Source organism: Magallana gigas, chromosome 6, assembly GCF_963853765.1.
Source record: "Magallana gigas chromosome 6, xbMagGiga1.1, whole genome shotgun sequence".
NCBI classification, from domain to species: Eukaryota; Metazoa; Mollusca; class Bivalvia; order Ostreida; family Ostreidae; genus Magallana; species Magallana gigas.
The window spans coordinates 32799397-32826186 of NC_088858.1; the positions used below are offsets into that span (position 1 = coordinate 32799397).

The following is a 26790-nucleotide window of genomic DNA, read 5'->3' on the forward strand; positions in this document are numbered from 1 at the left end:
TAAATACAAAATTTACAACATGGCATTGCCAAGAGCTTGTTCCATTGAAGATCCGTCTTATATAAAATGCTGAACTTCAAATGCATGTTGGGTGTTCTTTATCTTGCAGTTGTAAATTGGTGTTCCCTTTATATATTGATTACACTTCATCTTAATGGATAGAATCTCCAAGAGAACAAGATACAGTAGAGCAGAGAGTGGGCACCCTTGCCGAACCCCTCTTATCATCGCACAGGTTTTTTGAAATCCAGCGTTTACACTATTTTTAATCATAAAAATTAGCTTCGTGTATAGAATATTTTGCCCACTTTTTAAAACTACAACTAATATTAAATTTTGTAGAAACAGAAAATTCCACTCAACTTTGAAAAAAAAAAAGTTACGCCAAGTAAACAATCATGCTTGATTTTTTATACATATATAATCATTATATATGCATATTAAAAATGCAGCAAGATTTTCATCAGACATCAGCATTGTTTTATATATATTAGATATAAAACATTGCTGGTGTCAGAAAAAGCAGACGTTAAGCAAACGTAGGTAAACAAATCAATTAACATTTAAACTCACGTGTTTCGGACACACTCTAAATGCTGTTTCAACATATTTATCGTATTTTTCGATAATAAAAAGACAATACTTTAAAAGATGTATAACATTCACTTTTTGTATATTTGCAAATATCTTTCCTTTAATGAACATACTTTAAAAGAGAAAAAAAAAGTTTCTGAGGGTTTTTTTAATGGGTCAATAGGTCAATTTTTATGCACAATGTCTCAATAATCATCACGCGAGTTTATGATTCGACTTTTGCATATTAATGAAAATAAAAATACCATCATGCCTATGATTCTAAAAGATTTGAATTTGTAAATTAAGGCATTAATATCAATATTTCAAATAGTGCCACCCATTGAAAAAATTGTATATTTATTGCGCACAAAAATCTGCGTATCCCGGTGATTTTATCTTTTCTATATTTGGCAACTAATTATAAGCTACTCAAAAATATTAAAAAAAAAATAAATAAAAAAGCAACAACAACGGCAAAATAAAAACAAACAAACCAACCTCCCCCCCCCCCAAAAAAAAACCCCACACACACACACAAGATCATTAAATGCCTTAACAATGTACACTATCCATTTAACGAACGGACTTTTTCGGATACAGTAGTAAAATTAGCTCATATACCGTATTATTTTGAACACTGTGCCGGATAATAGTGTCAACTTGGCATTTTTGGTCGTCCGAGTTGCATGATTTGAAAAATCCAAATACATGTACATGTATGTCATATGCATATGATAGACCACTGCTTAAAGAGTAAATAACAACTTTTGTTATTGATGTATTTAACCTGTCAGGTGAGATATCTATATTATATTAATATTCATATATTTATATTCATATCCCGCATAAATCACCAAAGAAAGCATTTTATTGTTAAAGTAAACAAACCTGCCGTGTTACCTTGTTCTTTACATGTATGTTGCTTTTCTGAATTACTATTCCCGCACAGGCGCACACATGAGCAAAACAACCTCAAACGTCAATCATTTATGAATATGCATAGGTAAATCGCCATTAATCATACACAAATCGTTAATGTAATACTTATTTTTTTTAAAAAATCGCGAATTTTTCATATAACTTCTTTTTCAAATATCTAGTCATGCTGAAAGAATTTTGGGTCTAATTTTCAACATCGCAAAAATGCCGTTAAAAACGGCGTATATACCTTAACTTTCAATATTATGAGGCGATAAAATACAGTCGGGCGTAATAAGATTTATTATGATAAAGCCTATCAGGCTTTCTTGAATTGATATATAACTCCTTATTTGATCACCTCAAGAATGATTCCATATTCCTTAAGTCCTATAAAACTTAAAAATAAATAAATAAAATGGTAATAAATTTGGTATCTGTTTTTGAACCAAGAAAGAAAAAGAGCAACTACATGCGTATTAAGAAAGATAACTCATTTTATTAAAAGTAATAATATTTTAAACGTATAGTTTATCCCCCTTTGAATGCAAACTTGATTTCGAACTTGTTCTCTCAACCACAATCTGACATTGATTTCATATTTTAAAAAAGAATCATGGTGGAATATCATTTTTGTGTCTCGTGCATCTACGGTACCTGTCGATATCTTTATGTGGTCGATATTTTGTCATTAATATTTACTCTTACTCCCTTGTGAAAAAAAGATAAATCATTGAAATTTCACCAGAAACTAAACCAGGATGTCTTTTATTAACGTAAAAGTTTGGAAGTTAATGACATCATTTTTGTCATTCCTAGTAAAATAACAAACCTGTATATACCCAATCACCCGGCGCAACCACAAACTCATCGAAACGTCATTTCGACGTTTTTCCTTGGTCCTATATACACCTTAAAAACGAACGGAAAACATTTATGAAAATTCTTCATTTTTCATCTTTTCTTTTTTAAAATTATTTTACCATGGCAACAATTACATATATTTTCCATTCTTAACTTTTTGTAAAAAAAAAAAATGAGTTATTTCTTCCCAAAAGTCAACTTACTGTGAAACTTCTCTTACGTTCGCCCTGTATTATATATTAGAACTGTGAAATTCAGTTTATGTGAAAAAAGTACTCGATATTTCGTCCTTTTGTTTTAATTTTAGTCAAACAATCAGTAAAAAATCGATTAACTGAAGCTTTGGACCCTTTTCCATCGTATAGGTTTTATTTAAGCAATTTCTTGGCCAAAAAATGCTATTCTTCCGAGGTTCACACCAATTTTATGTATATTCGCTGCGCCGTCTTGACGTCAAACTTCAATAAAATGTCTCAATCAGATTTCAATTGCTTGGTAAATATTTAAGTACTCTCTCCGTATTTCAACTCGAACAATATCAAAACTTAGAAAAAAGTTAGTCACAATCAATAGCAAAATGAACATACATAATTTGATTTCTTTAATCAAGAATTGTAGGTCTAACAACACTTAAAAAGAAGATTTTTAAGTTTCTTTAACTCCGAGTTCGTGCCTGCGCCGGGTACCCCGACCACCGACTTGTTTATGTACTGTTTTAAACAAACTGTTAACTATTTTGTAATGTTACTTTGCTCAATTATTTGGTTATGTTTTTTCAATGTTTAGGCCAATTTTCATTAAAATTTGCCACTTAGAAAGAGAGATATTTGTGTTATCTCAATAATTTCTGAACAACCCTCTTATAAAGAGAAAAATTGTAATTTGTGAGAACAAGAACCATTTTAAGAAGATCTTGGACTTTCGGTATGACGTTACAATATAGAACCATTTTAACAGGAGCTTGGACTTTGGGTAGTTGTGTCAAACAGCATTGTGACATAGACATGTCTATTTCATTGTAGGCCACTCAGTCATGGCTCTTTGAAATCAACAAGATTTGTCTGGCTTTTGAGCTAAGGCATAGTAAGGCTATGCAATCGGTGTATATTTCGCTTGAAACCAGCGTCATTTTAGCTTGTTTTGACACAAAACATAGATAGTTACATATCCTACTGAAAGTCCAAGGACTTGTTAAAACGGTTCTATTTCATACATCAGGACAAGCTAAACAGGACGCTGGTTTCGAGTGAAATATTGCATAGACTGCGTAGTCTTAGCTCAAAAGCCAGAAAAATCTTGTTGATTTTAAAGAGCCGTGGCTATTGACCAACAATAACATAAACAGGCTTGCATGTACGTTACATTGCTGTTTGATAAAACTTCTGAAAGTCTAAGCTCTTGTTAAAATGGTTGTAGATTTATATCCTTTTTTATTTATTTGCCTGCTAGCAATTGACAGTTGAACTTCGATATCTAGAACACTGATATCTCGAATACAAGGGATATGTCGAAGTGATTTGTAAGTCCCAATCACCTATATCTAAAGTATTTTACCCTCAATATCTCGTTTATAGGCAGCCCCATCCAATTCGAGATAGCGAAGTTTGACTGTGAAATGATAATTAAAGCCCTGCACACACTATTTAACTTTATATTTGAGAGTAAAAAAAAATACCATCCTTTTTGGAAAAAAGCAATACTTTTCCCTATACTCAAAGAACCAAACTCTGATTACAGAGGCATAAGTCTCCTCTCAGTCTTATCCAATGTATATATATAGTGCAGCGCTTAACAACAGGTTATTAGATTACTTAAGCGTTAACGAACTTTTCGTCGACGAACAAAATGGATTTAGAAAAGACCGAAGTTGTGAAGATGTGGACAGTTTAATACAAAACAGAGATTCCACATTGGTTGCAATTATTGAACTACAGAAAGCATTCGACACGGTTGACTGAGATTTACTACAACATTGTCTATTAAAGAACGGAGTAGACAATAACATTAAAATATTTTATCAGAATACTGAATTGTGTGTATGCTTAGGATCGAGATAAACATACTGAATGGTTTCAATGCACTTCAGGTGTAAGACAAGGTGACAACCTGTCACCGACCTTATTCGCTTTATTCATTAATGGTCTTGCTGATGAAGTTAAAAGTCCCTAGTAACCAAACAAATATTGGAATTTTTCTTCATAGCCCTCATTACTACAAATGAACAGGATATACAGGAAATTCTTAATGTCGTGACTAAGTGATGTACGCAATGGCACTTACAAATCAATTTGGTCAAGTAAAAAAAGTACTTCCGAAAGGGAAACATGGAAAGGAGTATATTTACCTTTCGTGTGGGTAACACAAGCGTAGAATATGTTTCAGTTTACAAATTATATCTTGTTGTTTTATTCAACGAAAACAGAGTTCAAAACTATATAACGCTGAAGATTTATCTAAATCAGGAGGGCAGGCTTTAGAATTGTTAATACATGTATCAAACATTTATAACTTTAAAAATACATTTGTATGAGATTTCATCTTTCGTAAAACTTCTTTTTTTTTACAGTCAGCTGTGCTGTATCAGTCCACAAATAGTGTAGTGGGGGTGGGGTTATCAGAATTTTCACTTAATGGACCAAGTTCAGGATCGCACTAAACGTTTTTTCCTTGGAACTCATAGATTAGCACCATTATTAGCTATATATACACGGGGAGAATGTTGATGGGCACCTGTCAGTTCTCGACAAAAAAACCCCAAATAATTGATATGGTTCGACTTTGGAATAGGTTAATAAAAATGGATAACAACAAAATTATTAAACAATTTTTCATTTGGGATAAAAATTTAAATAACGAGATATTTGGAGCCATCAGCAGAAGTATATTAGTCTTCTAATCGACGAATATGCATAGGCGTCGGAAACGGGGGGGCTAGGGGGGGGGGGCTTAAATTTGGGTAAGTAAGTTTTTTTTTCTTTTGGAAGTATAGGTATATTCTCCCCCCCCCCCCCCCCCCCCGGATTAGGATTTCCATGATTTTTGGAATTACTTTTTTTCATATTTCTGAGGATTAGTCTAGCCCCACCCCCCCCCCCCCTTTCAATTTGCTTCCGACGCCAGTGATATGATAATATATACCAAATAACAATGATCTGCGACATCGAACAATTTATAGTCATTCAACATTCTATATTGGAAAACACATGCATATGGCTATCAAATCTCGAAAACTTTGCTAAACTTAGAACATACCGGCTAATAAAACAACACATCTCCACTGAAAACTATTGATGGACATTAAAAAAAACCCACATATGATCCACTTTGGCGCAACTAAGATGTTGGATACTCGGCCCCCTTCGCGCGGAGACTTGGCGGTTTCGTGGCGAACCAATCTGCATTTTTTGTGGCTTAAATGAAATTGAAGAACACTTTCTTTTAAATTTTTGCTCATTTATAATATATAACGAGTTACACAACTCTCTTTAAGAAACCACTTTAGTGTTTAGGCTCCGTAAATTCTAATGACAACGATTTATTTAAAAACACTACTTTGTAACTTTCTCAGGATGAGACAAAACTTTCACGTTGACTTTTATATATAGTATTATAACAGTGACACATTTACATGTAGGTCCGAAAGGCCAGCTGTATATTTACACTGTATAGCAATAATATGTTACATTTCAATGTGTATACGTGCATATCCAATTGAAACACATATAAATTATTTACTTACTTACGTACTTACTTAAGTGCTTTCATTAGTGATTCGTATGGTTATTATACAGAGGTAGCTACATGCAACATTTTATTAAAAAAAAAAAACCCAAAAAATTCCCCTACCTATTTTGTCTCTTTTAGTTTTATTACGAGAAAACTTTGCAAGTCAGTAGTCTGTGCTTATCACAATTTCCGAGTCAATGGCAATACTTAAGTACACATAGTAATACTCTACGGGGAAAACCAGATCCATTCAACATAACTCATATATATATATATACATGTAAGTGTACAGATAATTATCATACAGGATTTACCTGTTTCCGGGTCTTCTCAGGGGAAATTGCACAAGGATTTTTGTTTTTAAACACTTTATGTAGATCAAATTGAAAATTCCTGCCGCGGGATTTTCCATTAAGGTGTTATCAGCTGGTTATAGGCCTATTCTCTTTTGAGAAGTGGACAGGCATAGCCTACATCCACATGTGGATGTAGGCTATGCCTGTCCACTTCTCAAAAGAGAATAGTTATAGGCCTAGTTCGTCACTATTATGTCATTCAAATTAAAACCCCAGTTTAAAAATTCTTAGACTGTACATTTCATTGTATGAATACATTTATTATAGAATACGTATAAATTTTTAAAGATTTAAAAATATCAAAAGGATTTCGATATCGGTAATTTTCTTTTAGGCATTCAAAGAATTTATTCATAAGAAATAAATGAAATAATTAAAGTACACTGTACATGTAACGTTACGTCACAATATGTCCCATACCTTCGTTTTAATGAACTTTTAGACCATTCAGTCCTGAATAACAAGCTGCCTGAAAACGTTACAATGTTCACATCAAACACTTGTCATTTGGTAAATAAATTTGATATTTATTTTTAGCACACGGACTTTTCCCTATCAGTTCCTGGTTCTTTTTTCCGTGATTGGTCATTCACTCCGGTTCGTTTTGGAGATTAGTGTACAAACATGCGCAAATGCTCATTTCCGCCTACACATGGTTTTTGTGATTTTCATAAAAAATTTCATCTTCTGGATGTTTCATGGAACAGTTTTGAAGATTTTTGAAGACAGAAATACACATCAGAGGGTAGACGGAATATGTCGACTCAGGTATTTGAGTTACACGTCACAGGGTTCACGACAGCGTATTTTTCCCGCACTGTCATTGTTCAATGTGTTTATTTTTAATGTTTTGTGTTTATGAGAGTGTCTCGAGTCTGGCTCGCCCCTCGTCTTATTTTGAGGTGTTTATTTTCTCAGAAATCAACTAGTTTGAGAATTGTTATATCGTGAATATTGTCTACATATCGTAAATTTTACAGGTGGCGGTATGACAATGAGACGATCGGTACAATATTAGTCTATTTTTTTTTTTTTTTTATGAATTAAATCTAATTTTATATATTTTTCTTTTCAACTCTAATGCGATAAATCTGTATCATTATATATATTCTATTCTTTTCTTCAGATATTAATGTTATTTATCCAATCTTTCTCTTTGAGGTTTCGTCAGTGTCAGACCCATCACCAAAATATCGGCCAAATGGTTTAATTGAGCTCATTTAAGATATATAATATATTCAAGGGCAATAAATTACAATTAAGGAAACAAAATGTGTTTTATCCGTTCAAAAGTACATTAAGGTCACAACTTTTAGTAAACAAGTTTTTTTGTAGCCTTACTGGCGTACGACCAATTCTCGAGGAGGACCATTTCTTGCCAAAGCATAGTTGCATCATTTTACTACACATAAAACTGTAATCGAAAAATAATGTCACAATGCACTGGCAAGAAATGGTCCTTATGGGCAGAATTGGTCGACGCCAGTACTGTTTTGAAGATATCCCTCAGTGATGAGGGATCAATCTCACAAAATATAGGCTCATAGGAAAACTTGTCTGTCAAAAGTTGTGACATTTAAATATATTTTTGCAGAATTTTATTGTTAAAAATACTTGTAAACGATTAATAATTGTGGAACTTAAATTTTATTACCTTCTTTGGATATTATTTCCCAAACAGCTAGTCTAATGTAACTCTTTTGGGCAATTGGACCCACTTTCTTGAATATAATCGTAAGAGTGTGAAAGTTATCTTCATTAACGAACATCTCACGTTTAATGTCCCATTTTTATGATGTGACTATTATCTGAGTCAACGTAAATAGCGTAAAAAGTAATTCATTTCAAGCACAATTTGTGTATTAAATAGCATACTTAAGTGAATAATTGCAAGTATGAATGCTTCATCATTTGATTTGCTAAGGGTAACTAAAAATATTTTCAACAGAAATCTGTGCATATTAGTATTTTGTTTATGTTTTGCCTCTCTGAACCTCTAATTCAATTAAACAAGTTATCACACATAAGCTACTATGTGACCTTTATAACTTATTTTACAATAAAATGTTACAAATAAATATGGATAAGACACATATTATGAGGGCTGGATGGCCATTTCTAGACATTCAAATATGTTTATCCCTTCAGAACAATTTTGAGAGTACTGAAAAATATTCAAATTTTACAGCAAAAGCAGTTGTGTTTATAGTTAATTGCTAAATAAACAGTCTCTAAAATTTGAAAGCAGATTTGATGGGTCATTTGTTGATCACTAAGCAGTACGTAACTTTAAATAGTTGGTTTTGCAAGTCAAGCAGTAACGTTAATTGAATTTAATTTAATTTATTAATTTGATTTAATTTAATTTAATAATTGGTTTTGCAAATCAGGCCAGTTTTAAGAAAACCATTTTTTTTTTTTTTTTTGCTTTTTTATTGCTGACAAGAATATGTAGGGAGGCTTAAATTATCTTACATATCAGTTAGAAGTAATATGTCACATTTTTTTTTTTTAATTTAAGAATATAAGTAAAGACCTAAAACTTGCCATTCTCTTAATTTAAAGTTATAGATTAAGGTAGATTTTGTTTCATTAATATTATTAGTGAAAGCTTCATTGACTGATAATGTTTTGCTTTTTACTTCTTTACTTTCATGATATTGTAAATGCATGGGTTTTTATAACAACTTTTATCAGCTTAAAACTTGTTTGTGCCTCGATCTATAGACTTTCAGGATTTTTTTTTATTACACTTTAAAAGGACTTGTGATGTTTACAGTAATATTTTAAAAACAAAGTGCATTCATTTCATTTTGGGATTTTGATTTAAAAAAGAACAAATTAAGTCTTCTTCTTTGCCTTAATTAAAAGCTGGTATGGGACACATCCATATAGTGACATAACTTCCTATTAAAGTATAATTAAGGCTCTCTGATCCTCAGCCTTTTTTTTTTTTTTTACATAAACATGTTATTATCTTTTAAACTGTATAAATAAATAGAATGAAAAGGAATTTATTATAATATCTAATATACCACCTTTAAAAGTTTCTTTTTATGCCTCAACATGCTGTTTTTGAAAATGATACAGTAAAACTAATATATGATATTAAAATTGTATCATCAAGTATTTTTTCTGCAACATTGTGTTCTAATATTTGAGAATTCATAAAATTACATATACAAGAAGATAGAAAATGAGACTTATTGAATAGATTGGTGATCATATTTATAGTGTGATCTATTGCCTCCTCTTACATTGGATATTATAGAACATGTACATGTAGAATGGAATATTTTACTGTAAACATACTACATTTGGCCGTGTATTCTTTTTAGTGCTTTTGGCGGAATGTGCGGCTTCCGCTAAATCTAGTACATCGCTAAATGCCATGCATATATATATAAGAATAGTCACTTTCAGGAATACGCTGATTCAAATCCACGCCAACTTGGTCAGAAACTAATTTCCGCCAAATATTGTACAGGCAAAATGTAAATACGTTTACAGTATATGACAGAGCGACCATGACCCCAAATGAGTTCTCTTGATCTTTTGAGGGTTACAACCAGGGCCACATTTGACAGTTGTCAACTTTTCATTTTGAGACTCTGAATATATACCGACTATATGGTGTTGCTGTTTGACATTTTGAAAATGAATTTGAATTGTCAAGGTTGTAAAGAATTATCATGTTTATCTATGGATTTTAGTCTATGACCTTTGTTTTTATCCTGCAAATGAAGTTGATAGCTTTTTGCATGTTTGACCTTCTGGTTTAATTTCCAATTTTTTTTTTTTGGTTGCTTTATTAGTTTGTCAAATGGGTAATAAATATGTGATGTATATTATTAATTGTTCAAATTAATTGCTGATTAGCAGATGATTTAGAGAAAGCCATCCAAATATTATTGTTTATCATAACTATAAGTAAATAATGATTTACAGGTTGTACTATTATAAAGGGCATTGTGTTGTCTAAAGAATATCAGAAATGATTTGTCTGAGAATCCGGTTTTTTTTCCTTTCAAGAATAAAAAATAACCAAATCTAGAGATTGTACTAAGTCCTGTGGTTAATAAAATCTTGTCCAATACTTTCAGAACTGTGCGGTACAAGTGAAGATAGAACTCGGACATAGAGCCACGGTTAAAAAGATTCGCAGTCCTGAGGGATTCACGCATGACTGGACAGTGTACGTCCGAGGCCCCGAAAACTGCAACATCTCCTACTTCATCGAGAAAGTGGTGTTCAACCTACACGGAAGTTTCCACAATCCAAAGAGAGGTATTGTTGTTTGCTTGATTGAATTTGAAATTTTGGGATTTGTGTTTAATCAGGGACATATATATATATGTATGATATACTAACAGGATGTTTAGCAACTTCTTCATGGTCATGTTTGCTAAGCAAAATAAGAGTTTATTTTTTTGATGAATTGATTTTCTTTCTCTTGTTAATAGGGATTGTTTGTTAATGAATTTTTAATCATGCTGTACAAAATGGTCAAGTTCGATACAAAGCAAATATATTAATGTTTATGTAATCTCAGAAATGGGGGAAGGGGCATAATTGAAGTAAAATCCATCATATTTATGTTCATGCAGCGCTATAAGCTGGAATGTAAAGTGTAAATTATGAACCTTGAGTAATATTTAGATTGTATTCCAAAGTGGGTGTTTTTTTCAACAGTTAATGTGATAACTGAGAATAGAAATTGAATGGAAACAAGAATTGTCCTGATCAAACTATGAAATTATGTACCTGTGTACTGTAGGGACAAGATATTACATTGAGTTGAGTTAGTTGCATTTCCAATATATTTAGTATATACATATCTGGCTTATTTTGTTTTGATATTTTTTTTGTATGTGCATAGAGCCAATTTTTGTATTGGGTAATACACTACAGCATATCCTTTAAAAAAAGTTTTTAATTGATATGCTTAGAACATGCTGAATGAGAATATCTTCTAAATGTGACTATTGTATTGAATGAAGAAGAGTGTCTCTATTTGCTTGAGACAACAGCTAGGGTCTGTTTTTATTTGAATTTAGATTATTGGATCTGTTCAGTTTCGCCAACGATATAGAGACAAACTAAGTTGTATTGGGAACTCCCACTTGGTGATTGCCTTGCGTCAATCTGTATGTACATGCAACGTGATGCTAGCTTATCAATAATTCATACGCGTTGTCCAACCATGTGTCTTTTATCAAGTCAGTGTAAAAAAAAAAAAAAAGAAGAAAGATATAAAACCCGAAGAGGAATGGCCAAAAATTCATCTGTCAAGTTCTTTACCAATTCTGATGCATAGAATGTGAAACAGTAGAGAAATACCCCAAAACACAATTGGCATCTTGTAAATGATAAATGTAATAATTGATCGTCTTTGAAAAGTTGTATATGAGTTTGAAAAGTATTGTCTTATGCGTTGAATCCCTTTGAAGAGAGAATCAATATTTATCATTATGTCATAGGTTTGTAAAATGTTGGCTCTGTGACAAGATTACACTGACAGATGCAGCATGAAAGAGACTGGGAAAAGGCATCTCAATGTTGAACTTTTGTCACCCTTAAATCATGATGTGGCAAATTTCAAGACGGGTTTGTTAAAACCTGACAGACCTTCAAAACCATATGTGTATCAAAACCTGTAAGACTGTGAGCTGCTGCTTCAGGAATGTATTGACAATTCAGTTTAGAATGGATTAATTTAGAATGCTATTATGAATCACTACAGTTTATTTGATAAGGTTACATGAGGTTAGAAAAATATTATTTATGCAAAGGATTGGAGATTTGACAAAATATTGATTTGTAGGATATTAATTGACATATTAAAGCTTATTGTGATAAATGTACATGTATCAACACACTCCTACCTCCCCCCACTCCCCATCCTCGCCCACATCCCCACTCTCCACCCCCATCACTCAACCACAACCATTTTTTAGTTCAGTCACGAAGGTGACCTATTGCAATTGGTCCTTGTCTGTCATTGGGCATTGTCCATTAACAACTTAACATTATTACATGTAGGATAAGAATAGTTTCTTGTGAAATGTATGACCTAACCTACCCAAGAGTCTAATGGATGGGGCCAAATATGCCAAAAATGGGCCATATTTCAACAATCTTCAATACAACAATGTCCATGAAGCCCTCTAACTAAATTATGGAATTCATGGCCCCTGGGTCAGGGGTTCAGGCCTTTGGGTAAGGCTAATGTAGTAAACATGTTTTTATTTTTTAGGTTTCTTGAGTCTGTCGGGTTCCTCTTGTGTTGTATGTCTGTCAACAATTTTACATTGTAGACTTCATCTTAAAAACTTTAATTTCCTGTGCAATGTATGCTTTTGGCAAAAAACTATATGCAAGTTGTGTGAATGAAACTGGAATATGATAAGGTATTGACAATTAGAATCCTGCAGGTCTTGTTTTATAAATTTTTTGCAATAATTGGTCCCTGGAGGTTGGGTATAGATAACCCGAGATTCCCATTGGACCTAACAGGACTATGGTACTCAGGTGACCATCAAGGCCTTTTGGCTTCTTGTTGATTTTGTTGTACTTTAAATTTGCTCTTTTAACATAACTTCTGTACAAAATAGATTATAAACTCATTTGTTGTCATGACCATTAAGGTGGAGCTCAACATGTTCATTCAAGTATTTCAAAGTCATATTCTGTAAAATTAAGATCATATTGATCACTATAGATAGTCTATACACTTAAAATTTTTTTTATCAAAAATAATTATTTGTAATGTTTTTAAATGATCTCTGATCCTCGGCCATGTTCAGTAACTCTAAATTATCAGGATTTTTTATTTGTACCATGTTAGATTTGGTTTTTATATTGACTTCTAGTGTGAATATTACGATCAGTTATTCAAAGAAGAAGTACTCTGCTTAGTGGTTTCAGGGAGAACTACTTCATACAGTGAAACGGTTCAATACCGGCACTCCTTGAAACCAGCATCCCTTCAACATAGCCCGATGTAAAAAGTCCCGGCCAGCTCCCTCTTTATTTCTTCTCTATGAACCCTGAGAAAACCCTTAAAAAACTGAACCCTAATAAAGCAGCAATCCCCTTGTAAAATGGCCTTTTTGTCTGATTTAGAGAATTTCACTGTATCTACTGGTAAAGAGGTTTGAGCCACCAATGCACCGTTACAACTTAAAAAAAAAAAGTTCGATTATATCCATCGTGTTTGTAAAATGCATGGATACCATCAATATATATCTTCTATATTTTATATCATTTATAAAGTTTGAAGGACAGATAACATTTTTATGATAAAAAGAAACACATGGAGGCTGAGGATTGGAAAACCAATCTAAACAAACACAATTGTTTTGTTGTTTGTTATATATAAAAAAAATAACAATACACACACATGAACACTGATAATTCTGTTACGTTATGCATGCTTGCTAATTGTGGTCAATCATATCGGGGTATAATGCTGGTGATTATCACTCGCATTTTGTTTTTCCCGGGCGAGGTATGGAAATCTTGTCAACAAAGGCAGAAAAACAATAATTTCAGAGAATTAATTAAAGAAATTAATGTACAAAATTATTTAATGAAAGATGCCTGAGAGTGATGAATCTCTCAACATGAAGATAATACAAGGATATAAAAGAATCACTTTCATACATCTGTACTAGCATTGAACTCGTGCAGAGGAACAAAAAATTAACATGTGACAGAATTACCGATCCATGGAAAATTTATTATTTTGTGCAATTACATGATTAACTATTCTTGTTAATGAATTAATAATAAAAATATCTTGATTCCCTCTTTGATCAGCGGGTAAAAAGAAAGGTCTTTCAAAAAAAAATTTGATGTCTCCTATTTTCCCTCACCCACGTACACAAGTTGCAATATTTAGTTTTATATGGCCTGCGTTTTGTGTCAATGATTGGTAGCAATAACAATAAATGGTTCTACTAATGTTTTGAGGAATGGGACAATTAACTCTTAACTGTACCATAAGAAGTGGGATAATTCAGCTATAGCTAGTGTCGGTAATTTGTGGATATTGGAAGCAGTGAAGGACCAGGAAAGCTGATACTGGGGTTTTCTTTACAATAATCAGCGTGCATAATGTTTCTTTGATAAAGATGTTGAAGGCAAAAGAGAGATCTATATAATTGATGTGTCAATGTTGCCTTGGCATATAGGCTCTCAGTGAAAGATGGTAATATTTCAACTGTAATGTTTACTCTAAGTAAAAGGATGGGAATTTATATAATAAGGTACAGTTAATTGATCGTTAAATGTTGAAGGAAAGATTCTTAACATTTATGCAAAATATGTTTACTGTCTCAACGATGAGTCAATGCCCTAAATTGATAATAATTTAAAATCATACAAGGAGTGGTTGTTCCGTGGGCACTGGCTATATGGTATTTTAATTGGAAAAACGAAAAATAGCACAGTGAATCAGAATGAAAATGTTTTAATTACACTGACGTTGGGTCAAAACATTTAATAATTTTTGAAGGCCTTGATTTTAGCTTACCTGAGCATGATTTGTTGTCCATTTTAGAATACATAGATAAGTATAGTCTAAGCATTGGGGAAAGATTATGTTTTGAACATTATAAAATGTTAGAAGTATTTAAACGAGTTCTTGCAGTCCAGCATCAGTATTTATATATATTTTTTTAAATAGTCCAGGTTTCCTTTAGGCTCTTTACAAATTTTTAAGTTAATTCTTTTTGGTGACGTTTTTGTGTCCCAAGATTTCAGTATTCCTTAAAGACTTTGTCTTTTGTCTTTTGTCTTCAGAATTTTCAAGAAATATTTGTGTAATAAGTTATAGGTTTGATAAGTAGATACAATAGTTTTGGAATGTACTTGTGGATTTGGTGATACAATGTTACATGCATATATATCTATACATGTTAATGTCATTAAAAGTTTCTTTGGGCTGTAGTGCATGTACATAAGATTAGATAGTACATGTGTATATATTTAGCATCGTAAAAAGTCAACATTAATGTCAAATCCATTTAAAAAAAAGAACATGTTTATCTTATTTATCTACATGTATGCCCAGAAAAAATTGCTATTTCTTATACCTATAGTATTATACTGAAGTACACATATGAATTAAAAGTTAATTTAGCTATTAAATGCCTTAGAAATACGAAGTACTGTACCTATCTGAATTGATGGATTCAATTTTTTTTTTTATTGCTGAGTATAGCCAAAACTTCATATACTGGTAGACAGTTATAAATTTTATATTGCTGATCTTAGCATTATGGCCCACAAAGCACTTTTTAAGTATGCTTATTAATTTTTATAACTTGATTAACATCTGACAGTTATTAATTATCATATGAATAAGTTAGTAATGTTATGCACTTTAAAAGTAAACATTTCCGTTGACATGGTCACGGTGCTTTTAAATTTGGACAGATGCATGAAAGACTTGGTGCAAGTTGTATAATAGTTTGATACGTTGATTAACCTGATGGCACACCAAATTTCATATATTTCAGTTCTGACCGAACCCCCTTATGCGGTACAGGAGCAAGGCTACGCAGGGTTTGAGCTGCCGATTGACATTTATTTCAAGAACAAGGAAGAACCCAGAAAGATCCGATTTAAATATGACCTCTTCCTGAAGCTGGAGGACTGCCCACCTGTCAATCACATCCGATGCGAGAAGCTTACCTTTCAAAACCCGACAGATGAATTCAAGAAGAAACTTCTCAAAGCCGGAGGGGTAGGTTTCAAACTTTTCTTTTACCCCCCCTCGACTTCATGTGATTCCAATCATCTTCGTAGTTTTAAAATATTTAGAAATTTTATATATATATTTGTGTACTTGTACCTACTTCAGAAGGATTTTTCACTAAGTATTGTGAAAGAGTTTTGTTTAGGAATTGTTCTTGAGAATTACAGTGACTGTATTCTATAAATGGAATATTTCATAAAAATCAACTCTTGACTATTACCATATAAGGACAGGAAATTTTTATAGTAGACTAACTGACCAAGTATAATAAGTGATCAGAATGACTGTTTTTAAAACCTTATACAGAATCCCTTATAATGCCTACACATTACATCATGAGAGAGGATTGGCCCTTAAAATTTTTTAAATCTATAATCAGCTGCCCCATTTCAAATTTAATTGCTATCGAGATGCTTTTTAGAGACTCTGACATTTCAAAGCTCAAATTGTTGTTAACACTCCCCTAGAAATTAAAATAACGATAGAATTAGTTTTTCAACATTGACGTATGAACCGTGTGTTCAATAAACATCCTTTTCATCGTGGGTTTAATTAATCTCCATGTTCAAATTTCAAAAACAACGGCTTCATTGCAGGATACAAATCATGACCTGCTGTATGTAGCAGATGTACTTACATATGTGTTGTACCTTAATTGCTCCATCAATAGAACTCTATATCAGAAAACATTATACACACATGTGTGTGTGTACATGTATTTTACAATAAGGATGATAGTGATTTTAAAGTTAATATTTCTGAGGAAAAGAGAGAATTTTTAGAATTTTAAAAGTAAAATATCTGAGAACAAAAAAAAAAAAATCAATAAAAATACAATGTTGAAGTTAATGATGGAATTAAAACAAATCAATGTATTTTACGTTACAGCTCATTGAAATACATTGTATAGTCTTATTAGATTTTCCCAATTTACCAATAATTCGTAATTCCAAATTCAAAAACTGATCAAGAATTAAAAATCATTGGACTAGCTTATGAAATGAGAAATGTAGGTATTAATAATAAAGGTACGTGACAAGTAAAACATTAAATTGAATTTGATTTTTAGGAGGTGAATGAGAGAAGCAATATATACATGTGTATGTAATTAAGTGTTTATAAAGTGCATTTTAAACGATGTCATTTTAATTATAAAACAAAATTTTTTGACCCAACAGCAAAGAGTTTTGTTAACACTTAAACGCTATATGGACTTGTTAAATTTATGAAAAAACAATCTTTGAATCTCATGATCTTATTAAGAGTACCGGTATTAATAGTTAGCATTTAAAACAGAAAGAAATGCTACATGTTTCTGGCAAACAGAATGGACATTTCTTTTGTTACAGGAAATCTCTATATTTTTTTGTTCTCTTCTTTTGACAGCACAATTTCAGTAAATCTGCTTGCTTTCACATTTCATAAATGCATGCAGCGATGCAGTGTACAGTATTTTGTAAAGGTCTTGGCTAGCAGATAATAAATTGAGTAAGCAGTGGAAAGGACTGAATGTGTAATTGATGTGTATTAACATCAGTGTAACTGGTACAAAAACATGTAACTGTATATATGTGATATGAACATCCTGAAGGCTTGAACAAGGTCACAAATTTTGCTCCAGTTTATGTCATAATTCTTATAATCATAAATACACAAGTAGTCAAATGCATGTACTAAGATATGTAGAAAATTAAAGTCTGAGGCATTGATTTATTGAATGAAGAAGAATAAAACAGTTATCACTGAACGAACAGAATTTTAAACATTGCTCTTGATGAGGTGTGAAAAACAAATCCATATGGTCTTAGCTAGGGTCAGCTGACATGAACATTGAAGGGGGGGTTGACTCTTTGTTTAGGTACAGGTGAAATAGACAAATACTCTTTTTTTTGAAAATGTAATACATGTACTATAGATTGATAAGTATATTTCTGGTCACCCGTGCATTCAGAGTTGTGAATGGTCTACTAGTGAATTTGGTAGAGGCTTTCATATTAGGTAGTGGATGGCATGTCTGTATAATGATTTCCTGAAATTGGCAACGACCTTCACAGTGTACAGACGTTAATGTGTTTTTGTTATTATAAACGTAACAGGAAACACCTTGGGTTACATGTTAGGACAGCGGGAACATGTTGACGACATCTTTCTTTGTGGGTTTATGTTTGTAATGTTCCCACTTCTAAAGTAACATGGCAAAAACAAATCAATATTGTACCTCTCTTTTAAATATAGAAGAGGACGATTAACATACATGTACGTGTATTAATGCACATCTACAACTCTCAGAGTAAACCCGTGTCAATGTTTAAGCACTCATGCATTTCTGAGAAAGATGAATGATATTTGAATACTGATTCCATTTTTTTTTTCAGATTTAAGGTTATGTAGTAAGATGTATCATGATCTTTTTTTGGAAAAGTTTTAACTGGTGAATTAGAATCCACAAAAAGTTTAGCAATCTATGCAATATGGTTTTTCAAAAATCATTCGTAATTTAAGTGGCTTTGAGAGTGCGGTAATTGTTTCAGATAAGATAATATACTGATAATTTAAGAAATTAAATTTCAATCTTAGCCTAAATAAAGTTCTACGGGAAAATGAAATCGATGAGTAATTTTTCACCATTTAAACTCAACTTCTTTCAAAGTCTTTTTGAAAATGAATGCTCAGCTGTTTATTAGAATTACATGTACTAAGAATAAATGTATACCATGTTACGAATTGGTGTGCATGCACCAGCTACAATAGGTTCCCTGAATACCAATATTCACATGGTAAAGGAAAATATAAACGCAGTGGACACTTTATCGTATGTGTCAAAGTTAACTGTATTTAAATTAAGAAGTCGCAAGAGGCTTGGGTAATGATTCTATCCCCTGTATAGAATGATCCTAGCTATCCAAGACCAGTATTAATAATACAGGTTTTTTTTCTATCAATGGCTACCAAAATCATTCATCAATAAATTGACAAATATCACCTTCTGCTAAGTGCATCATTGATATATGTAGGAAATCCTCATGAATTAATCAAAAGAACGGTAAACATTGGCTTGCTAACCTGTTCTGAGGACAAAATTGGAACTTCCTGGTAACAGGGTTTTTGGGTATTTTTTATCAACGTTGTTTGTTTTTTTCTTTAAGCAAAGTACTAACTACCAGGATGTAACAAAATGACCACAGGTGTAATGTCATTACCAGTCCACACAGTACAGGTGTGCTCAGCTTGAAAGGTGTTGTTTTATTTTTCTTCTTCCTTGGTATCTGTGGACTTGTTAGACTCAGTCTTCACAGGCATTGGATGTGTGATTAGCACATCATGAATAGTTACTATAGACACCAAGTGGAGAAATTGCCATTCACAGCTGTACCTACTGCAAAGATGGTGGGGTTTATTGAGAAATTCTAGAATTCGTTTGATGATTGAATTTCAGGGCATGCAAATCTTCTTTAGCCTCTGTTCAAAAGATCATCAATTTGACAGACATTTACCTTTTATGTTTTATATTTTTTTTTTTAAACAAAGGTTTTGGTTGGACCCTCTGGTGAGCCTCTGGTACCAATGGGAGAATTTACCGAGATTTTTGATGCCCCCATAAGTCTGGACAGTAGCAAGCGACCCCCAAAATCCAGCCACATACCAAGCAAGGTGAGACATATGTACATGTATACTTATATCAGGTCTTGGTTCTGGGATCTTTCACTGATTCTTAACCTAGGGAGAATTGATTTCTGTGAGCCCTATTGAAAGCTGTGTTTTGAAAATATACTGTTCTGAAAGAGAAGGCGTATTGAAGAGTAGATGGCTCTTATTGATTGGTGACTAGAACACCCCCAATTATATATTGTGAACATAGTTAAAAGTAAATTTAAACGTGTTTTAAATGTTGTTTGTTAAACTTGAAATATCACAAAAAAATTAAAGACCATGTAAGTGTTTGATAAGCATAAAATGTATTGAGTTAGATGAATTGAGGGAGTTTATGTAGTATTGGATTGAACTGTGTCAAGTAACTGATATGATGATATTTCAGGAGAAAACAAGTAAAGAGAAATCAAGTTCTAGCTCCAAGTTGTCCTCAAAAACCAGTGCAACACATGGGGTATCCTCATCCACCTCCAAAGACTCTCTCAGTACAGAGGAAAGAAAGGAGAAAAGGTCACCCAAAGAGGCAAGTCAGCAGAAACGACCCCATGACACTTCTAGCACAGACGGCGTGCTGATGAAAAAACCCAAACGACCTTCATCTGTGTCCTCTCCTCCTGAGGTCAAGGTGAAAGAGAAACACAGGTCAAGTGAAAAGAAAAGGCACTCCAAAGAAAGAGATGGAAGCAAGAGTTCCAAAGACCCGCACAAGGATCATCACAAGCGAGAGATGGATTCACAGGAGAAAGACTCAAGGGAGCGTGACAAAGAAAAGTTTGAGAAAATGAAGCGTGAACATAAGGAGAGAGAAGGGAAAAAAGAGATATTAAAGCACAAGAGTTCAAGTTCTGTGACCAACTCTCCGAATCCACTTGCACTCAAGTCCCATAGTGCAGAGAAAAAAGACAAGCACGGATCAAAAAATTTATGTGATAGTGTGAAGAGAGAAAAAGTGAAAAAATCTGAAAGCAGTCATTCAAGAAAGGAGAACAAAGAGGAGAAATCATCATCTTCAAGTAAAAGTAGTTCTCTCTCTGTTGACAAAAAGGTGAAAGAGATTTCCAAGTCGTTGAGTAAGGCTCTGGATACTCCAAAGCGACCTAGTATGGCTACACCAGAATCAGCCCCACCAAAGAAAAAACCAAGAGTTGAGGAACTGTTTTGCTCGTCGTCATCCTCCTCTGAGGATGAGGACTCATCTGAGGATGAGGATGAAGAGGTTGTGAAAGAAATTATCGAGGGTGTGGAGAAAAATAAGGACAGTGAGGAAAGTAGTGACTCCAGTTCGAGTTGTGATTCAGAGCTGGATGAGAACGTTCTGAATGTATGGTCATCACAATCTGTCTCAAAACTCTCACCGCTATCGCAACATAAAATATCGACAAAATCACCCTCCTCCATCAAAAATCCAAGTTCTCATAAGTCTGTAAGGTCCATCTCTCCTGCTGCTTCAGAAAGGAGTTGGTCATCAAAGTATTCACCGACGGGATCCACACATTCGCATACGTCCACTTCAAATAGGCATTCATCATCCAAACAATCAACAAAGGAGAAAGACATATCCAAGCATTCCAAAGAGTCCAAATCTAAGAAATCCAGTTCTAAATCATCTTCTCATTCATCCTCATCCGAGAAAAAGGACAAAGAGGCATCCAGCAGGTCTGACAAGCATATATCCAAAAAATCATCCACACCTAATGTATTTGCGTCTGAAAAAACAGACAAACATTCAAGGTCACACTCAAAGGATAGGTCAAAACTGGAGAAAAATCCAATGGATAAAAAACCAAAGGATGTGAAGTTGGTAACTGACATGAAAAGTGAAAAATCAGACAGTGTTCCTCAGTCTTTTGAGAAAAATGAGTGGAAAGAGAATATTTACAAGTCAGAGGTGTCTCAAGAAAAGTTCACGAACATTAAAACCGAAAAAGTTCGGTCATTCAGCATAGAGTCAAACGATCAAATGTGTCTGAAAAAGGAATTCCTCAGTGACGACGAAGAGAGCGATAAGAAAGAAAACGTGGCCGAAACGTTCAACTTTGAAAATGGGTACGGACATTTAGGAACAGCTCCGAATGGAGAAGATCTGATTGAACTGCTGAAGCTGCACCAGAAGCTGGAGTCTATGCAGGACCGCTCGGTGATACAAAGGGTAGTGCAGGAGATCGAGAAAACCGGCTTGTACAAGATTAGTGAAAAGACATTCGACTTTGATCTCTGTGAGCTAGACAGTTCAACGGTGAAGAAAATTCATAATTTTCTCTGCTCTGTGTAGTTGTAGACCAAAATGAATGGCAAGGAATTATAAGGCTATAGCTTATAGATTAAATCCAAGTTAAAAAAATGATCTCAATTAAGAAAAAAAGTTCTCTTCTTTTTATATCATGTAACACCTGTTTGTATTGAATATTTGGATTTCTATTGAAGTTTTTTTTTATTCACATAAAAGCAAGACCTGTTTGGGTAATTTTTTTATGTTTTTCTCATATTTCCTTTGTTTTTGAGCCACTTCATTGCACAAGTTTATTCATAGTTATCATTTTTGTGAGAATCAACCAAAAAAATGAAGATGATTTAATCGGCTAGATTTATAAATTATCCTTTTTATAGCTTGTGCAGTAATTTTTGAACAGAAATCACAAATCTATAGAAAGAGGAAGTTTGGGCATATCTTGTACATATTGATGTATTATATTGAGTCATTTCCATGTTCATTTTATCATCTTGCATTGTATTTTGTTCATCCTTATTTATGCAGACGTGCAAGGACATTTTTGTTATTTTATAATTCTATTGTTGTTTTTTTTATATGCAAAGGAAAATAGCATTTTGTGAGCAATTTTTTGTGTTGCGTGCAAACTTGTTTTACAATTATCACTGAATGCCAAGCATGAAAAACACTTTAAATGCACGATATGCAAATAATGTGCCATGGGTAACATCCTTATGTAATTTGCAACCTTCGATTTTCATCTCTATTAGCAAGATGATCAGACACAGTATTATGTACAGTGCATCCTTGAACCTTCTCTCTCTCTTCCTTCTTTCTCTTTATCTCTAAGATGAGGAAGTGTTGTCATCAAAGGTGCACTTTAGATGCATGCATTACTTGTACTAGTTTGTTTGGTGTGCTTTTGCATTGTTCTCATCAATTACGCAATATTTTGTACATTAATGTTTTTGTTGTCAAGTCGTCTCCATTTAGTACATGTAACTTACATGTATTTGTTACATTCAATTCACCTTAAAATAATGTTCCTCAAATAGTTTGATGTCACCTTAAACTTAATGTGATACACCAAGATATATTTTTTACTAAGTATTAATCATTTTTTTTAAACTGGTTTGTAATCTTTTTGATTCAATCGTCTCTCCAAGGTTTTCATTTCATATGAGACAGTTTGTAATTTCTGGGCTACCTAAAAACTCTCTCTGCCTTTCCTTTTAAATACTACCTACGTAACGTTGATGGGTTATGTGCAAGTTGCCTCCCTTGCTTCCAGTCTAGTCTCGGTTTCTCTGTGTTCATTTGTTTTCTTTTCTATGTTGTTACTGGCCTTCAAAAGTCGGATTCCGATCTCTTTTCACTTTTCAGTCTTCTGTGAGTGAAAATGTGTCATGAGTGCTGTTTCAAGTCTTACTTAATCTCTTTTCACTTTTCAGTCATCTGTGAGTGGAAATGTGTCATAAGTGCTGTTTCAAGTCTTACTTATTGTATTTATATAAGGGAGTTTTCTAATTTTAAGATTTCACCTTTATTTAAGGGGTCTGCAGACATGATCAGTGTCCATTGGTTTACTGTAAACCAATTTTTATTCGAAGCGACTTTATTTCGCAATTAACTGCCGATAAACTGGTTCGCGACGACTAATGTTCGCGACCAAGCCTTAACTAGACCTGTATTGTTATAAAAACTATAAACAAAGGATTGGTTCGCGGCGAGAAATATTCGCGATGACGAGGCTCTCGCTAACCTGGCGTAAATTTCTCGCACGCGAATAAAAGTTGGTTTACAGTATTTGTACACATTTATATATTAACAAGTGGATGTTATTTTGTGTTCATGAATACAGTTCTGTACTTGAATATATGGCAAACTAATTGTTAAAACAGGAAGAAAATTAAAGGTTCTAGATCTGTTTATTCAGGACAGTTGATGTACAAATTTGATTTTACTTTTAATTATTTATCTTTGTTTTTAAAATTGCATTAGTAATGCAGATTTTGTTTAATGAAAGTTCTCCCTCTATTTTTCTTAAACAATTGTCCTTTGTTTATCATAGTCCAATATTGCTGGTGAATTGCTCTGAATAGCATACAGTTTCAAAAACAACAATGATACATTTATTATGCGAGTTCTGTCACTGCCAATTTAAAAAAAAAAAAAACAACTGACTGTAGCATGTCATCATATTCTGACAGTTTTTGAAAAATAAATGTATTAGAGCTACATAGAGAGCTCAATTTTGGATGAAAGTTTTATTATCAGAAAAAGTGCTATTTCAATCTCTTCTGTTAGATCTAGTTTCTTTGGATGGTATTTTATCTTTTATTATAGTACAGAAGGGTTTTTTTGGGCCCTTGTGAAACCCATTATCAATCCTATCTTTTTCATTATTTAATTATTTTTTTTTTATATAATCTGTACTGTTGTTTAAATTCTGAAATTTCAATTTTGTGATATATTATTAATTTAATTAAGCTCCAAATTCTTAAACATCTGCAGAAAAGGAAGATGGTCCTGTCTCTTCTTTTAAATGTAGTTATATTACATGTAATATTCAGATGCTTGTGAAGACAGTGCCAAGTTCTTATTTATTTTTGTGTTTTAATTGTTTATTTACATATCATTGAGATATTATCCCACCTACCTTTGAGTGACATTTCAGATACATAAGTCAATGATAACAATGAATACACGCATGCGTACATGTGTTTATGTATCATGCCCTATTGTCTGTATATAAACTAGCTTGTTTAGATCAGATAATTTTCTGTTTATCAGTAATCTAATTTTCTGTTTATCAGTACAGAGGGGGAAAAAACTGGATATGGTCATAAAATGTGACGCACCAAAATACACGAAGGGAATTTTTTTTTTGAAATATACAAGTGCTACATGCATGTAAATGCATGATGTTTTAAGGAAGTATGAGTCAACCATTTTTCTGTGAATGAAATAATGTAATGCATGTACGGTACTTCCTATTGGTAGAAATCAACAAAAATTTTGTGTACAAGGTTTGTAAAGGGTCCTGTAGCCTGAATCTGTATTATATTAAACGTGTCGTCAAGTTCCTTGGTAGCTAAATGTGTTTTGTTTTGTGGTTTTTTTTTTTTATTTTTCTGTCATCACTATTGGTGCTTTATCATGTTATCACACTGGTTGAAAATAAAATCATGTAACAAAATCTCGAGCTGTTTTTTTTTTTCATTGAAAGCATCAGGTGTTTCACTGTACATACATAGCGATTTTAGAATGCGACCTATATTTTAGATTCTAGTGGTAAATAATGAACGCCAACGTTTAGACATTGATTTGAATCTTGATTTTTAAATAGGAAATTAATTATGAGTATTAATTTTCTATCTTGACGTAAGGAACCTCTCATGTATATATTCATGATTGACGTCACTGCCATGACCCACCGACGTAAACATTAGACCGATCGTTGAATTTAAAAAAAAAATGATCTGCGTAATCATTGGTTTCGAATACAACAGATCAGGAAAGACAAACGTAAACTGAAAGCATCTGTTTACAGAAAATATTATGTCAGTGTAATGTTTCTGGGAAATAATGCGTCAAATTGTGGCTCGATTTATTGGCGTCTTCTAACGACACATGGGTCACTATAGTGACCTGTTGTAATCCATAGTTGGCAGTCGTCATTTGTTTACATAATCAAGAACATTTGTATCTTCCCTTGAAAAGAACTACTTCTTAGCCGATATTCACAAAATTTTGAATTTTACAATGATGATGGGGGCTGGAGGGTTAAGTTATAATCAACAAAACTATAGCTCCTGCTGTGTGTTTGAGAAAAGTCTTTTTAAAAAAAAAATTTTTTAGATTTTAAGAATTAATGAGTTCACGATAACTGGATAGGCACTCTGGTCATGATTTTTGTTCCCTTTGGGTGTCTTATTGACATGAGTGAACCGTATAGTAATGATAAAGAGATAGGGGAGAAGGGTGGGGCCCTCATAGGAAGGTGGGGGTATAAAATCTAAGAAGTGCAATTAATTCTAGTGCCTATTATTCATAATCACATGGTGAAAATTAAGGAGGCTGGATGGTCAAAAATTAACCATCAGATCTACCTAAAATTTGCTCAGCTATAAATCATTTTCTACTAGTGAAGAAAAAATCCATACATTTTATCTTTTAAATTTGGGCATTTTCCTATATTTTTTGTATTGAACTTTTTTCCAAAGGAGATCAATACAGCCTTAAAAAAATTAATACATTCTTTTATATTAAGAACGTTCTCTTCTCCCTGGCGTCTTACTTAATAATCAGTCGAGTTCCAAATGATACATTTAATTTGAATCTTAGGACCAATGGTCATTCAGGACAGGCACGTAGCATCGGGGGGGGGGGGGGGGGGGGGGTCAATATTTTGGATGAGCCCCCCAGTTTCAAAAACGATGCTTCATATATAATATGCATATAATATGAATATGGATATGGTGATCATTTTGTTAAACTACGGATTAAATTTCTAAATTTTAAAAAAAATGTATTTCTACCTATTAGGAAAAAAACCCACATATTTTGAACTACACCAATTTGTAGAATAAGAAAATTATGAAATTGATAAGTATATAGAGGAAGTATATGTGAGCATGTAATCGAATTATCTTAGCTTTCAGACTGAAATTGGATTTTTCTAAATAAGAAATGATATTAAATTCTAAAAATTTAATTAGATTTTT

At 32.9% G+C, this 26790-nt stretch overlaps 1 protein-coding gene across 3 annotated transcripts; it reads left to right on the forward strand.

The window, feature by feature from the left end:
* The first annotated feature begins 7067 nt into the window (after nucleotides 1-7067).
* LOC105317556 (protein AF-9) lies at nucleotides 7068-25262 on the forward strand. Of its 3 annotated transcripts, XM_066086892.1 has the most exons (6): nucleotides 7072-7208; nucleotides 7421-7446; nucleotides 10544-10727; nucleotides 15965-16191; nucleotides 19732-19854; nucleotides 20240-25262. In XM_066086892.1, the coding sequence occupies exons 2-6, from the start codon at nucleotides 7429-7431 to the stop codon at nucleotides 22124-22126; spliced, it is 2439 nt and encodes an 812-aa protein (XP_065942964.1). In that variant the 5' UTR covers nucleotides 7072-7208; nucleotides 7421-7428; the 3' UTR covers nucleotides 22127-25262. The 3 variants fall into 3 exon arrangements, with proteins under 3 accessions (XP_011412528.3, XP_065942964.1, XP_065942965.1); XM_011414226.4 differs by lacking the exon at nucleotides 7421-7446 and having other exon boundaries at nucleotides 7068-7208; XM_066086893.1 differs by lacking the exons at nucleotides 7072-7208; nucleotides 7421-7446; nucleotides 10544-10727; nucleotides 15965-16191 and adding an exon at nucleotides 19216-19590.
* Nucleotides 25263-26790: the final 1528 nt, after the last annotated feature.